General features: G+C 42.5%; 1 protein-coding gene across 1 annotated transcript in view; it reads right to left on the reverse strand.

Moving 5' to 3' along the window:
* Positions 1 to 883: 883 nt before the first annotated feature.
* Positions 884 to 16,900, reverse strand: part of T265_03081 (hypothetical protein) — a gene marked incomplete at both ends in the record, with an annotated part of 18,519 nt that continues 2,502 nt past the window's right edge. The window contains 9 exons of the mRNA XM_009167486.1: positions 884 to 2,571; positions 2,966 to 4,130; positions 4,750 to 4,851; positions 5,135 to 5,410; positions 8,272 to 8,409; positions 10,897 to 11,006; positions 12,129 to 12,266; positions 14,792 to 14,969; positions 15,998 to 16,035. Coding sequence (XP_009165750.1) covers positions 1,206 to 2,571; positions 2,966 to 4,130; positions 4,750 to 4,851; positions 5,135 to 5,410; positions 8,272 to 8,409; positions 10,897 to 11,006; positions 12,129 to 12,266; positions 14,792 to 14,969; positions 15,998 to 16,035 — 3,511 coding nt within the window. The remainder of the gene's footprint in view (positions 2,572 to 2,965; positions 4,131 to 4,749; positions 4,852 to 5,134; positions 5,411 to 8,271; positions 8,410 to 10,896; positions 11,007 to 12,128; positions 12,267 to 14,791; positions 14,970 to 15,997; positions 16,036 to 16,900) is intronic.

Below are 16,900 nucleotides of genomic sequence, written 5' to 3' on the forward strand. Positions count from 1 at the left end.
GACCATACCCAGCCGGATCGTTCTGTCCTTCCTGATCGTTTCGTTCTGCAATGGCATTCCGTTCCACCAAAGGAGGAGAAAGTTTGATGGAAAATCTGTGGAAGGTGTACACACAAACCACTCAGACAACGTGCGGGCTATGTGTGGTTTACGCAGAGGAAACCCCGACAATTTTTACTTTCAATCTTCGTTGAGGGGCCTGAGGTGCATCAGTTAAATATCTGAGTTCGTACAACTAGACAAATGATCAAGCAAAACAGACCTGTTCATTAGCACATGTGTCTATATTCCGGGTTGCAATGTAGAATGTGTGCTACTGCATCATTATATTTAATGTGAAAGTTAAGTCTGGTAGTAAAGTGAGGAAGTGCAGGATAGTCCGGGTTTGAAGGAACGGCCGGAAAACAGTGACATTAGCATGCATCATAAACGGTGATATTTGGTTGCCGTGTGACGTTTACAACAAGGTCACAGTGAGTGAAACGAACAAACAAGTACCAGTCCAACTCCCCGTTTTTAGGTGGCTTGACAGGTAAGGTGTATTTTTCAGAACACCGTCTAATCAGTTCACCTAGATGCCCTCGGTTTTTGCTGGCTGCATTTTTCTCGGCATTACAAAATAAACCGCGACCTTGTAAAACCAACTCGAAGATTGCATCACCAACAACGGAAATAGGAAAACTGAGATTCTGAAGATGTAAGAGGGCACTTGGTGGACACTTTGGCACGTACGATGATACCGTAAGCCAGAAACCTAACATCTGTTCCATCCTTGTCACCAACTAATGTAGACCAACCAAACTGCTGTTCCGTTGCAAAAGAAGCATTGTTCACAATCCCAATTCTTCGAAGACGTTATTTCTAAAGCCTCAGAGGAAATCAGCACCATTTTAAATAATACGGCTCTCATAAATATTTATACATATCAAAACGCTTTGAGTTGAAAATGATGAAAATGGAAATATGGAAAGAAGCAACCAGGTATTTCATTTGAGAGGTAATTAAAACGAAGGGTAGAAGGGAAATTTTGTTGAAACGCATGCAACATCGAAAAAAGTTTGTCTATCACAGTAATCTGAAAAATACAGAAATGATTGGTCTATCCCTGCGAGGGATTCCGGCTGTACCAGACCGATCATCAGCGGAGACAAATTGTGAACAAGTGTAGTTGAATCAGACAACTCCTTTACTTATTTAATACTAGCTCATAAAACAGAATCTGCTGCCGGAATATACATTGTGGTTGTATTGGGAAGGAGGCGCATTCCCAAACCGGGCGTATCGATTGTGTCCATATTGCGTTGTAAATGTATGCGGCTAGTAGGGAGTAGAGGGCTCGGCATTGTCCGATGTAACTGAAACTGCGTTGCTTGTCCTCCATTCTCAGCGGAACTACATCCATCGGGACTGAATTGTGGTTGATATACTTTGTGGTTAGCCGACTGGGATTCGGAGTTACAGTGCTCGTCTGCACCAAAGCTTGTCCTTTGCTCTTGATCGAACCAAACCGGGTCGTGGTTGGTGAACAGTACAGGATTTTCGTGTGACAAATATCCGGAGATTGGTCCGTTTGCAAAGAAATGGGTTTCCGTGTGGCCATGTTCAAGGATGTGGGTGGAAGCCAAATCGTTATTGGGGTTCATGTTTAATCTGGCTAGAGGGACAGCTGAGTTATTTGGGACTGAGTATGAGGAGGGGAATTGAAGTGTATTACCAAAGATAAAGTTGCACTGCCAATAGGAGAGCTGTTGGAAACAGTCCTTAAAACTTGGCCGTTGTTCAGGTTTTTCATGCCAGCAGCTTGCCATTAGCGAGTAAACGGGCGGATGACAATTATTTGGGCAGGATAACAGTTGTTTCGTCTGGATTAAATCTAAAACTTCTAAATCGGAGTAGTTTGAATACGGGCGCATTCCACCAGACCATACCTCCCAGTTCAATACTCCGTATGCCCAAATGTCCGACTCCACAGTGAACTTGCCATATATGATAGAATCCAGGGGCATCCAGCGGATTGGCAACATCAAGCTCTGTGGATGTAGGCGGTAGTAATCCCCAGCGTAACAGTCTCGGGCCAGACCTAGATCTGTAATTTTACAGTATAGCTGATCATTTAGAATGAGGACATTTCTGGCGGCCAAATCCCGGTGAACAAAGCGATGACTAGACAGGTAATCCATACCCGAGGCAACCTGAGACAAAACATGCAACTTCTCTGCGTCTGTTAACGGTGAGCTGAATGAATGCGTTCCTTCGGCACCAGTCATACCGGATGCAGCACGACGGATAGCCATCAGTTCGCAAAGGTCCATATACTGGCTGACTTCGAAGATCATACACCACGGTGGGTGCTGGCGACTCACACCATACAAGCTAAGGATGTTAGGATGGTCGAGTTCGGAAATCAACTCGGCTTCTCTTTGAAAGTCTGCCTGTAACGACGCCGGACAGCCAGCTGACAAGGTTTTCACAATCACCGACACAGATACACCATTCTCGTAGGCATTGTGGGGCAAGAGTTCTGCTTTATATACCGGTCCGAAAACGCCTTGGCCAAATTGCTTACCAAATCTGCAAATGAAGTGAGAATGCATAGACAGGTTGGGAGAGATGGCTTAAATTCATTTGACGATAGAATCTGTAACTACTGATGGTAATAATAATGATAACAGTGACAGATCACTTCTGACACCCTTTCGGAACGTAGTCGCCTTTCTAAACGAAGCAGACACGGGGTTGGGCTACTGTCAGTCTAATCAAACTTAGACTGAGGGAACCGGAAACCCATGCCTGGGTTCGAACCATGAACTTTCGTCCGGTATTTTCTCGCCTTAGTTTAGTGCTTAAACAAACTTGCGCCCATGCTAATTATCTGGAAGTCGGTACTCTATTAGTTAAAATTGCATCCTCTATACCGCGCGGAAATAATGAGAGCAGCTCAAAGATCCCCTACAAAAATAATCACCTTAACTGAGAGATCGGGAATTCCACTGGTCCATTTTGTCGTTCTCCATTGGTACCGTCATATGTGAGCCTCTCCCCATTGGTATTATGGCCATTTTGCATGTTTGGGGAGGCTGGGAGTCGGACTATTTGGCATCCGGTGGAATTTGAATCACGCAGTGTTGTGTATGCCGTTGGGCTCTCCGTGCTTGGGTTGACCTCGAACGGACCTTGGGTGTTCGGTGTCAGTCCGCAGTCTAATGCGTCCGCAGAAGTGTGACCGAAGACTGGAAGGAGATGACTAACACCAGCGTGACTGCTGTTCACGCTCAGGCTATGCGGAGTCGTCATAAATATGGTAGAGTTTGGCAACATTGTCGCGCTCGTCACACACATTAGCCTCGAGTCTGGCGGTGGCGGAGCTGGAGAATTGGGCGGAGGTAGAGGTGGGGGTGGGGCGAAATTCGGGGCTTGATACTGATGATAGGTGGCTATCGCACCGTTTTGAAGATGGGCTTGTTGTGGGGTTACAATCGTGCCACGGCTGTTCACATTTGGCAGTTCATTTACCAGGGCCAATTGACTATTGGGACCAGATGACAGACTGTTCTGTGCGTTGGAAACTGCAGTGCAGCCGTTTGCCAGATTAGTTGAAGAATCCGACTGAGTGAAAAGTGTATTGTTTCTCGGACTATATGCGACGGTGTACGTGTCGTCCGGGCAAACAAGAAGGGTGGCTTTCTTTGAACACTTGAGGTGCGCTCCCATTCCTGGAATTTTTCTTTTCTTTGTAGAATTATTCAATTCCTTCGGTGCACCTACCCCTTGTCCACGAAGTTGGTGCCCGTGGGAGCCTCGCCCACATGGGACTCCATTAAGTCTCCCGAAGCCTGAACTGTTCCTCGAACGACTGAACAAACTTGAACCATCAGCCTGCAGTCGAATTGAGTGGTCCCAATTCTTGCGACACAGGAAACAGAAAGCCAGTAGAGAAAATCCGACCAAAAACATAACACCAACAGAAATGAACAGTGGGACCAAGTCAGGACCGGTGGATGCTGATTTCAGTGATAGATTTAATTTCTTTTTTATCTGTGCAGGTTCATCGCCAAAATCATCTCGTTGTTGGGAGAAAAGTGGATTTTCCATCCCTTCGAGGGTATCAGCCACGCTCACCACTTGGGACCCTGGAATAATAAAAAACAGCGTATAGAAATGAATGCGTCTTCGGCCAAACGACTAAATTTGATGAAAGTGTAAAAAATTTACTCTAGTATGCTACCAGAGAGCCAGTTAAGAAAATTTCTTCACTTTTTTGTCTAAGTATACACTAACCTCATGAAATTTTGCCGGTACTCCACCGTATAAACTGAGAGTAAATGGCTAATTGTTGGTGGATGGTTCCGATAATGTAGTAAGATGGAAAATTCTCGAAACTAAACCTCAAGGATGAGGATTAGTCCAGCTTGTTCTTGTGATCATTGGGTTATTGGGTATCCCGTTAAATAACAATTAAATAATATTTCTTCCAGTCTTCTGTGCTCTAGGTTGCATCCCACTATGTGTGCTTGCAGCGTTCATATTTATGCCACTGTCTCGTTTTTCGTTAGGCAGCAGATTTCTTGAATTTTCGTCCTAAATACTAAAAATGACTAAGGAGAATAATTCTGAAGATTCATAATCGTTGGACTGATTGACAAATGCAGATAACATAGATATTATATGAGTGTTTCTTACTGCCCATTTGGTTGTTACGATACACTACTGTAAACAAGTGGAACAAGAATAGTTGTACGATTTTTTTACCTTCAATTGCATCGGGGACGGGCCGACTGATCGAGCGACATGTATTGGGTCGATCTGGGTCGTAGATGGGTAGACGATCACAGTCCATTATCATACTCGGTACTGAAGGAGACGAAGACAATGATTCTACTGAATATTTAATAGAAATATGAGATAAGGCGTCGCGAATTGCAAACTACATTTAAGTGGGTGATAATATCTGTACCGATTAGATCACGGAAACACTCCAGGAGAATACGCGTTAAATTTCAGGCCACACCTTACAGGATGGACTTTCTAACTTTCAGCATCCTCCTTAAAATTGGTACGCGTAAGACATGATAAGACATGAGTATATATTCGTAGTGCAATAGTTCAACAAATAGCAAATCAATGTGGATCTTACCATCATGTAGTAGGCTTCGTTCGAGATATTTATAGGTTGAGCTACACTCATGTTGCATCGTAGAGTAACAGTCTTGTCGACAGAGCGCTAGCGGTTGATAAGACGTAAAAGGATTCTGTCCCGTGTGATGTGTGTCATCAGCAATACCCTTGCCAGTATTCTTATCCAAGATAGGAAGACATACAGGAAAGTTGTAGTAGCATGTGATCTCCATCAGAGCACGTAGACAGTCCTCGCGAATGTGATGAAGTGGCTGAGCGGCAGCCAGTTTCAAAACTGCAGAAAAAGGAACAGTGATCCAATAAGAAATCACCATAACAACAAATTATAAAATGAAATGGTAAAATAAAAAATTAAAATAAAATGACATACAAAATGAAAATAAGCCTCGTCAATAGCCTAAAGTCTTTAGAGTGAATTAATGAGTGAGTGAGTGATACATTACCATTTACACTTAAACTTTAGTGCAAATCGTCCAATGATGTAGGTTTACTCAGAAGTTTCATCACGCATCTTGTGAAAGATGAACAGGCAAGTACTGGCGGTTAAGCAGGTACCACACAATTCTGCTTCTCCAATATGCTGCGGAAGTTGACTAACTTAATATAGAAATTATTCTAGCCAGGACCGCTATATGTGGAAAGTAGCAGACGTTTCAGAAAGTCCAGTACTTTAATTACAACGATTGTTATTGTTACGAACTTTCCTAGAATCACTTGCATACACCTATTAAATCACAGGAAACCAAATTAAAATGAAAAGTTTCCGAGGATTCTTCAATGAGTCTTTTAGCATTTTTGTGCACGGAAGTTTTTATTTGCGGGAATGAAAGTTGCCCTATGTAACCAATCAGCTTTAAGTGGAGCACTATAATGGGGGCGGCATCAGAACTCTGATTTCCTGACTATGATGCCAGGGGGTTAATGATCCGACCCACTCAACCTTATCATCCAAAGTTTTACTTGAACATACGGGATTCCACAGGTTCACATCTTAGAAATATCTTGCTCCTAAGAATTTCGGAGATGTTAATTTTCACCTTCGGAAATTCCTGATGAGACCAACAATAAACAAACGTCTCCTAATGGGTAAAATCGTATCCCCTTCTTTACGTTAGAGTTAACATTGGAGGCAACAACAGACTTTTGCATTTGAGAGCCCGGAAAATCCTCTTTGACCTTGAGGATATTAAATCCTCTTGAGTAGACTTAAACATTTCCTTTTCGTTTCTCAAACTCAGACGCACGTTTGTTTTCATGTGGGAGCTAACAGAGTGGGCTTTCATCGCCTAATTTGGGGTGTCCTGATATTTCACACCATGTTTCGACAACAATACTGATAGTGTACTGATTCTATAGATTAAAGAAAGGCACAGAAGGGCTAATCTAACGATATTTTACTCATTTTACTTAACCTAAGCTGACCAATAATGACACAACCGGGTCATTTTTTTCATTATGCGTGTGCGGTGCAGCTCTAAACCAGGACGTGATTGTTCAGGTGATTGCTATTGTCCCACTCCCGTGGCCCTCACATCGCATTAATATGCGGACAAAAGCAGAAACCGTTGATCGCCGCAATTCTGAGAGATCATATTCTACGTCAATTACAGGTAGTCAGTTGTTGACGCACCGCGCGGCTTGCTGGCGCGCACACGAGATTCCGGTCGCTCTGGTTTCGTTGTTAGCCCGTGCCCATGGGTGTGACTCATCTGCAAAGCACGGTCACACACGAGACAACCATTGGACCAACGTAAACGGACTAAATGACTATCCACCACCCACCGCGTTTCCGGTCTCAGTTTTCACCCACCCTTTTGCCTTGTCCTGTCCACAGACAAAGCGATCATGCATCTGGGTCAGCTTAGTGGGCCACCTAATCACCCCTTGTTGAACAGGGTGGATGGGGATGTTTGTCCACATGTGGAAAATTTACGCAGACCGACTGATCGTTCGATGATTAGCCCCACATTTTCACCACCATCCCGAGGTGTGCGTGACACAGGTTTCGTGGTGTGTGACCTGAAAATGGTGGACGTCAGAGTTAAAACCACTTGGGTCTGATAAACTGGCTTTTCGGGACTGAGCTCCTGGGTTGAGGAAGGCATTCGTTTTCGAATGTGGGTGGCGGATAAATCCCGAGGTATCAGAACTATGTCAGTACCACTGCAGCCAAGCAGTACTATGAAACTATACATGGCACTTTGTGCTCCTTCCAATCACAAAAAGGGCACATAACAGTGGACAAACAACAAACTGCTAGTACAAAACAGTAACCGTTGGCTTAAGAAGGGACAAAAATGTTATCCCTGTCCTCCAGTTTAGTCTTCGTGTGCCTGCCTTTCACAACAGCCACCGAAAGGAGCATATTTTCATAAACAAACCACATCCGTACCGGGTCCTTAGAACCTACAGAAGCAGTAGCAACCAGCAAATCGATTCCGAAGTGCATGTTTTTGAGTTCAGTGGTATAGGCTCCAGGTCATTTTTAGGTTAGATAGCTACCTGACGCATCCTGACAGAAATGCCCCTGAAATTTGATGTATTATTTGGTCAGTGCACAGAAAAAGCTTATCCCATTTGTCCATTAGTTAAGGATATAGTTCTTCTTCTCTGTACCATAACTTGGGCCTCCCACGAACGTTGGTAGCAACGAATCATACAACATTCTCCAACTGAAGCGAAATATCCATTCAGCCAATAACTACGTGCTTGTATATTGGAACGCGAAGTCCAGTAATCCAATAGCGGTAGCCGCAATTAACCTGCGTTACAAATTCCAATGGCATTTTTTCTCAATGACATTTTTCTCGTTCGCTAGGATTTGGACAGCAACTACCCTGTTTTTGCAGTTGGTGTCAGTAGTCACAGAGCCTCGTCAGAGAGGCTATCAGTGAGGGGATGTGTTACGATCCGTGCGTATTTCTAATCCACAGTTGTCCGTTGATCACAACAGCTGTTATGTTCATGGGGCCTCGGAACTCCGATGCAAAACTGAAGTACCCTGTCTGACTAAGGTATGAGTAGTGCAAATTCAACCTACAGTATCTGCACATGGTCACTACTCAGTAGCGCTGGATTCCGCTTGGAAAATGCGTAACGTTACTGCGCATCGAAATAAATAAATAATGCACATACTCACATTTTGAAATCTCTGTTTCGATGAGCGCTTGTTGATATTCTCGGGTAACATAAACACGATGGCCCATGAGGTATTTTCCGCAAACGTTACTGTGGAATTCCTGACAAAATCCGTCTGTTTCCGGGGAGGGCTCTCTGTAACAAAATGCATACAGGAACTAAATGCTTGTACGGTTGCTGTGGTTACGAATAGTTCATATGTGAAAGAATGATTTCAACCATGCAAAAGTTATTAGATTTTGATGATCATGACAACAGTAATTTTTCTGAACTTACCAGTTACTTGGATAAGTGACTCAAATTGTGGGAATCCGGTTTTACTTGATGAGAATGCTGAACTGTCATACGATACATGTGAATACGATAGTTCCTCTATTTCGGTACATCGTAGGAATTTGGAGATAATCGGTAATCTAGTGAACCCCTACATATTGTTCAGTTAGTCCTAGATAGCCAAAGAAAATTTTCTACTCAATCACTAAATTCTATGCAAGAATAGGTGATTCGTAGAGGAGTGTTGGTAAATAAAATTGATGCCAACACAAGATAAGGAGAGAGTCACCGACCTGGTAGAATTTTCTGAATCCAGCATGAAATGTCGTGCTACTTTTACCGATGGCTTACTCAATGTCATATCCAGCATGTTGTGCTACTTTTACAGATGGCTTACTCAATGTCATGCTTGTTGAGCGGCTAAACTATATCATCAAGCACTACAAAGCTTAGAAATGTCCGCGAAATGACTTACATGAAAGGAATCTTCGACAGGCGCCTAGTCAAAGAAGAGCTAAGTACAAGCTAAGTTACTTCCAGATGAACGTTTCTGGGCGGTATATTTAAAGTTTAGCTCCGACATACTTTGGTAGACTGTCGATAGGGCCTAAGGTGGGGTTCCCAGTTTATGAGGTCAGAATTTCCTGCAGGTATCAAGGAAACAGCCCAGTTTCCCCACACTGGAAACAAACGTTCCCCGGAAATCATCTGGTTAAATCTCTAGCCTTCTGATTAGAGGCAAAGCACCAAAAGTAGGAGTACTGACTGCACAAGGATATTGGAAAGTTTTCAACTCAGCTTTTGTTTCGTAAGCAAATTCAGAGATTGCGGAAAAGTCGAGAAACACACCGAATGTGTCTCATTCTCGTTGGGAAGCGTCATCAGCTCGCATCTCACCACCCCGCGAGCCGCCGGCTAGACTAAACCATCCGATGACAAGCGGCTACCCTGTAGCTTCATTAACTCGCTACTGGTGACCACACGGTGCTGTCCATCGATCATCCGTGGAATGACGAGTGGTTTTAAATCCTGTTCATTTGCAAGCTGATCACATTGCTGAAGAGTCTCATAACTGAACGGTTTAGGATTTAAACACTAGTTCTCCGCGTTCGGGAGATTCATGGGATGCTAGCTGTCGATTATTTTTAACAAGCATGTTCACACTCTACCAAACTTAGTGTATGCTAATTGATCCAGAGGGCGTACGTCTCCGCTGGATTTAATTAAGACTCATTTAATCAACTAACTGATCTACGTTGAGTCACTAAAAAAACAAGGATGGTGGAGTTTGGAAAATCGAAAGTTTTTTCGGATAGAAAATGGAAACTCAAGTCTAAAATTATGACTAAAATGCAGCATGGTGTAGTATGATATCTGTAGAACAAGGAGTGCTCATATAAATTGACTTACGCCAAGGCTTCATCTACCAACCCGGGTTTCGGATTCTTAACTGATTTCACTGTTGAATAAATAAAGAAAATATTGTATGCTCTATGGGAAACAGCTGATACGGGTAGCGTTATATGATGCAGGTCTACAGAGCTGTCACCACTCACAACATTTGAAAAGAACCAATCCGGTCTAATATCAATGATTTCGCAAATGCCATCAATCGTGTCGCCATATCGTGATATGGTTGCAAGAGTTTAATAACATACGTATTATTATTAATACAATAATATTTGTTAGTCCAGATAAGATACAATGCCTTTTGTACCGCTTTTGGGATATCGATTTCCAATGTGGTTGGTGAGCGTTGCCGGCTGAAATGAAAGACTGCTCACTTGGGCTGATAAGAAACCTTCCTTTCTGGTGTTTTGATAGCGGTCATGAAAGGTGTATGAGCTCCTGTACATATGAGGAAAGGCATCCTCAACGAAGCCGGAAATAAGGAAACTTAGTTGCAATACAGAATCACCTTTTAGTAGTTCTTGAATTTTTGGTTGAGGCATTTGTCATAACTGTCGTATTCTTCTTCGGAATTCGTTGTCCTTAGATCGACTAGAAAATCTAAACCTCTCCGTGAAACAATTAAAGATCATAACTTTTTGGTAGCAACGAACAGTGAGTAATCACGCACTCAAGAAACCCGCTTGCGGCATCTGTCTTTCACCCTGTATAGAATCTTGGGTTGATTCTACGTTTTCAAGTCATGTGTTAGATGTGTTGATTTATGTTGGAGACCATCTGCTACCCGAAACCCAGGGTAGAACGTTGCTTCCTGTTTGTATAATCGACAGAGTTTTTGTGGGCACCGGTATATCTGTATTCAATCGCAAATTAGCAACAAATTTCGTCACGATCCCCTGAAAGCTAATGACCTCGTGGTTCACACAACGATAGACTTACTCTTTTCCGTAACTCGGAGGTATGCAGTAGCGTTCACCGTTCCCGATGGATTGGTGGCCACACAAATATAGGTCCCTTCGTCAGATTTTTTTATCTGTTCCACGCGTAGTCTAAGATGGGAGAAGTCGGTAAGCATGAGGAGTAAGCTCTGCAACCAAACTTGTCTGCTCAAAGAGGCATGAAACATGGCAAGAAACCAAGTGGGAGACCGCCTTATTTCGCTACATTTTGAATTGTTGATAATCAGCTCCCAAGAATTTTAGAGAGTAAACAATGTATCGGCAGCTGACGATAATGCTAGCGTTTACAGAGAACTAAAAAAATAAAAATGTGATGAAAAATTCGGCTTCAGGGTATTTTGTCCTCTCCTTGGCATAGATGTTTTTACAGACCATTTATGTACCAGTTTCGAAAAAACGTCCGTGTAGTGTGGACTCAGCTTTTACACAATCGAAATAAACTCTTGTGAGGTACTTGGGGGGCTCATAATATACAGGGTATTATACGTTGTTCGCGTTTTACGTGATGCCTACGGCATGGTAGTACGATATATTGCATGTAATGTAAGCCACTACCATCGTATGCGACCGTTTTGCACGCCAGAGTACGAAGTGCACCAATAAGGGCCGACGTCGACAACCTTGGTGCCACAGTATTTTGTAGTACCCTCAGAAAAAGTTTCACCTTGAAATAACTCAAACCAGGCTAGCTAAAATGCCACAGATAAATTTAAATGGTATTTACGTAAAGGCCGATAGACTAACAGAAGATATAAAACTATATTGGGTGATAAAACTAGACAGACCGTACTTTGTGTGATATTCAGCATGCAAACCTAGTTTGCGAATTCTAAAGCAGGTGTTACTCAGCTTCAGAGAGGGAGAGGCACATTCGAGTTACCAGTCTTGTAAGTCGTCACACAAGTGAACTATAAACAGCTTAGCCTTTTTCAGTTGAGACCTGTTTACCCAGAGTGACCCCAGATACGAAAATGAGTTGCAACCGGTCTATTACATGTACATGCAAACACACACATGGAGACGAAATAGATCACCCCTACTTCTACTGACAACTCTTCGACAGAATCATGAATAGTACATTACGTCTCGACGATGTATTGCGATATCTCGAATATCGTACCATCTGAAGCATGTGGCGGCATGATGCAGCACATTCAGTTAATTAAAAGCACCATAAACGAGAGATTAAGCTGGATTACGGGTGCATCTCACGTAAAACTGAATTGGTTTGCAAACGAGTGTATTTCACTAGTTTTGTGCAATTTGGGTTTAAGCAGAACATAGGATTGATGCAAATTCGGGGACTGCGCCCACATGATGATCCCCGAAAAGGGCAAAACCGGTTGTGGGCTGTCCAAGAGTTTTCAGCAACCGTATGAGTAGCGTGTTACGATCTCATACTTGTTTGTGCAGTCACATCGCAACATTAACACAAATAATTACAGATGTTGTTATTCTTAGCGCAGTAATATGAATAATGTTCTTGGATCGACTACTTTCTTTGATTAGGAGCTACGTATATGTCGAATGCGACATTGCTACTAACGCGTGGCGCGTTAAAACCTTGAGATATGGTAAGGAGGCTGAACATCGCACAAAGAAACGTTTTTTAGAAACAAAAAAGAGTGACCAGGAGTAAGTGCTCAAACCCAGACACAGCTATCTGGTCTTGTACCTAGTCTGCGTCCAAATAAAGAGGTGAAAAGTCAGAATCCAACAATGCTGTCTGGTTTTGAACGCGAGAATTGGAATTCGGAACATGTGCGACAAAACTAATTCAGCTTCGATAAGATTATCACCAGAGAGTTAATAAAAACGCTGAGTGAAACGAATGCTTGATGATAGTGTTGTGCGTTAAAAGCGGTTGGGTTTGAGGGGATAGCCAAACCCGTACCCTGTATCTATCGACTAGTATAAATGGGTCTTAGAGACGGGAGAGGAACTAAATACTGGTAATCGCTTTGATATTATTCCCTCTCCTTCGTTTTAATGTCGGTTAGCTTTAGGCAACCTAACTGCAGATTGAATCTAAAAAATCTAAGGATTTTGTGGACTCTAGGCAGCTCGGGTTTTCTGCTTGATTGTTGGTCTGTTCCTTGAGCTTGGACGCTGTAATGCAGATGTTTCATCATCAATCCAGATGATGTTGTCAGTACGTGGTGGAGAGTTTACTTCCTCATTTCTGAAACAGCATGTGTATAGGTTATCAGGGTAGGAGCCGGCAACTAATTTCTAGGTGCCTAGTGTGTTTTGGACCTGCGCCAACGAAATAGAGCTATTCAAAGCATAAGGTGAATGTGCTCAACAAGGGCAATAACACAAAAGCATTCTTTTTGGTTTGCTTTGATATTGACAGTAAATAATTACTTAGAAACTCCAAGCTGAATTCGACAATTGATTAGTGGATTTATATAACCAGAGTCAATCAGTGAATCGAACCAAAAAAAACACGGCACTCTACCAGATAATGAATTGGCCTAGATAAGTCAGCTACCCCATGCAAGCCTGGAAAATTCCAGTTGATTCATTCGGGCATTCAAGCTTTGAACTTCCCCGAATACGTGAAATAAATAAACTAGAACGACGGAAGACAGTGTTGTTGTTGCTTTTTTGTTACTTCTGCAACACGACGCCGGCAGTGTCCGACGAAATGTTACGAGCGTTTGTCTTGCTAATTTATTTGATGTGTGTCAGTGTTATGATGGATAAGCTGTCACAACAATACATTCTGGACAGGATAGCGTCTAAGCTATCGGAGATTAGTCGGTCAGGATTGATTACCTTCCTGCACCAACGAGGTTTGAAAGTTTACCAGCGAAGAAAAAAACAGGTGTGGCCTGGATGAGAGTCCTATTGGGAATCATTTGAAGGCCATAACCTGTCCCATTTCACCAGTCCTCATTTGTCCTGCTTCAACATCAATTAGATTTGTCAATATAAACTCAAGTGCTTGTGGTAAGGCTTCTATGAAACTCAGTTTATATGTTATATACCTTAAACAACAGACAGTTGAAGATGGAAAACTGCATACGATGTACGAATAGTCTCACATGAAAGTAGCTATATCTAACTCTCTACATCTTTCTTAGTTTACACACTTATTATTCGTGACGTATTTATGACGCTTACCAACAGCTGGCACGCAAGGACCGACACCATGTTGAAACTAGGAACCAAACTGACAACGAGTAGGCTGTTTTTCCAGCTAATCAGCCGGCTGATTAAGATCAGTCTCCCTTTAACCATACAATGTCCAAGGTCTTTGTTTGTTTTTGTCAAGATGAAGGGAACTGTTAAATTCGCTAATAACTGTGGTCACGTAAATCGATGCAGTTTAGCGGACTTCCTTTCACAAACTTAGTCGTTCGCACAAATCACAGCCGTCACCGGGCAAGTACGTGGCAGCCCAGACTCACCACAAACACACAACTATATATTTCACGTAAAGTGGCAGTCAGCCAACGAAAGTCTCGCAAGGCTAGCCCAGGGAAAACTGACCAAACATAACAAACTGATTTATTTGACTGTTGTGCGCTTCGGTGGGAACTGCAACTTCAACATCCCACTGGATTTCTCCCTCCACCGAACCAGCTTGGAATCTGAAAAGCAAACTTGTTCATCTCCACTAGCTCGAGTAGGTGTGCATGTGAACCCGACGTATCTAACCCAGGGCAATTTTGCCCATGTAAAAAACAAAAAAGCGATTCAAACAGCACACTCATGGCACACGTTTCAACAATCCTAGTTAACTGACGACGTCGTAATTATCCTGCGATTTTCAGTTCACTGAACCGAATCGAAGCAAACAAGGTAAACCGATGTGTTAATGGAAATGCATGTGTGTGTACGCACAGAAACTTGGGTAGAAAACTTACGAACTTCCCCAAAGGCCAGTTTCGATTCGGATTCGATTAGCATTCTCGGACAATTGCTGTCCGTTTTTGTACCAGTAGAATTGTGGAATAGGTTGGCCAAGGATGTCGCAATAGAAGATGGCTTTTGTACCAATAGATCGAGTCAAATTTCGCATGTATTGCTCAAGGTTTATGTAAGCTAAAAAGATGAATGAAGCCCGCGTGTGTTCAGAATACTTTCAATTATATGAGAAGCTGACAAGAACAAGATAATCAGTAGAAGTATTTTATCGGGAATACGGTCTTTCAGGACATCAGCACAATGTGATGATGAATGCTGGAAAGATCGTTGTTCTAACTGGCTGAACGGTAGAGGCCAGTGGTTTTCAGGAGTGGAGTCACTAAATACAGAGGGACTATTATGTTAAGGAAACGTGTCCGTTGTGTGTGACACAATACATCGGACAGGGCTCACTAACCTGGACAGACATGCGTGGGTATTATTTCACGCGAATGCCTTGTAATCTTCAGTGTTTAAAAATGGTTGCCCCCCCCCCCCCCTGGACTTTTGATGCAATAGTCCAAGTAACTATAAACAGTGGCAACATCTGTGCCTAAGGAGAAAACTGGATAAACTAACATGTCGTATGAGCCTAGTGGATTGCTGTGAGAAGGTGGATAAATGACACGTCACAAAGATATCTTTCTACTTCATTTGTTGATAAGGAAAGATGTGTACGTATTTTCCAAGATGTAGCCAATTTAAGGGTTTCTATGCAAGGGTTCAACCCGGGACAGTTGAATCAGAAGCAGGCAATGTTAGCCACTTAGCATTTGAACTCTGAATTCCACCGACATATCTCAGTTAGACCAATGAGCCACTGTGAGTTGTAAGTTAACTTCAGGATGAATCTAAAATATCACTTAGCTGGGTCTATCAGTTTTTGCAAAGTTCCAAACCTGGTGTCGTTAAAGGGTCATTGGATGCCATGGATTTCGAAGTCATATTCTGTCATCTTACAAAGCGCACTTTCTTGGTGAAGGACGAGATAACCCCGTCTCATTGGCTTATTAAAAGATGGTTTCACGGACAGTTGATTTATGTGGGTCCATTTCGTCCGCGAATGATGTATCCTCCTGCAGCACTATACAGTTGATTTTGACAGGAAATCCAGCCGCCATACGATCAAGAGAGGTTAACATCAGAATTAACTACGATCAACTTACTTTTTATTCTTGATTCTTGTTTATCCAAGTAAAGCATCCTAAAACAGTGACAAAATATGGGGTAAAATATCTGTAAGTTCTCGAAGTTGTGGACAGCTTTGGAACTGTCATTTCCTAATGTGAAAGAGGTGAAAGGTTCACTGAGGCAAGCACACAGTTTTGGGATGTCACTGCTAACGAAGAATCGGAATTCACACGCAGAAATCCCCTAAGTGCCTGGGAAATCAGCAGGCTATTAGCTTCCATTAGCACTGTCATACATGCTGCTGAGTGCTGCAACAGTGCGCCCTCTAAATCTGGATGCCTGAAAGCTGACTGTTAACCTAATAAGTATGTTTCAAATTGACGTGACCATCCCTTTCGGGAAACAGCTGTTACGAACGGTCACATGGAATCCAAGATATAATAAATGGTTTGGACATCTGCAATCGCCAGTATAAAACGAAAATACTTGAAACTGTTTGCGGGAACTTGCTTCGGCTGCGTGCAATACTGGTATGAGCATAAAAAATTTATTCTAACCTTCCTAATCTAACTCTATTCAAGCTTCAATGGATTCTACGTTTTTAAATTTGTCTCATAACGCGATCACGCAAAAAAGGAGAGGAGGGAAAGTTATGATCGTCTTCAGATGTAGATGATCAAATGGACAGATATTTGCCTCTTCACGACAGTAAATTTTATCTGAAATTTATTTGGCAAAATATCAGTCCCATTCTTCTGGTTGGCCCATGGGCCGGTGTTTTAACCTTGCACCTAGCACTGCAGCCACTTTTATCTTAATTAAAAGTAAAATTGCTAATAAATAGGAATAAGTTTAGTTTTGTCTGGTATGCTGTACTTTAAACATCCATACTCTGTGGTCTATATGGACCGGTCAGATGAAATCTATCTATCTATCTA

The sequence above is a fragment of the Opisthorchis viverrini genome (genome assembly GCF_000715545.1).
Source record: "Opisthorchis viverrini unplaced genomic scaffold opera_v5_42, whole genome shotgun sequence".
Lineage (NCBI taxonomy): Eukaryota > Metazoa > Platyhelminthes > Trematoda > Opisthorchiida > Opisthorchiidae > Opisthorchis > Opisthorchis viverrini.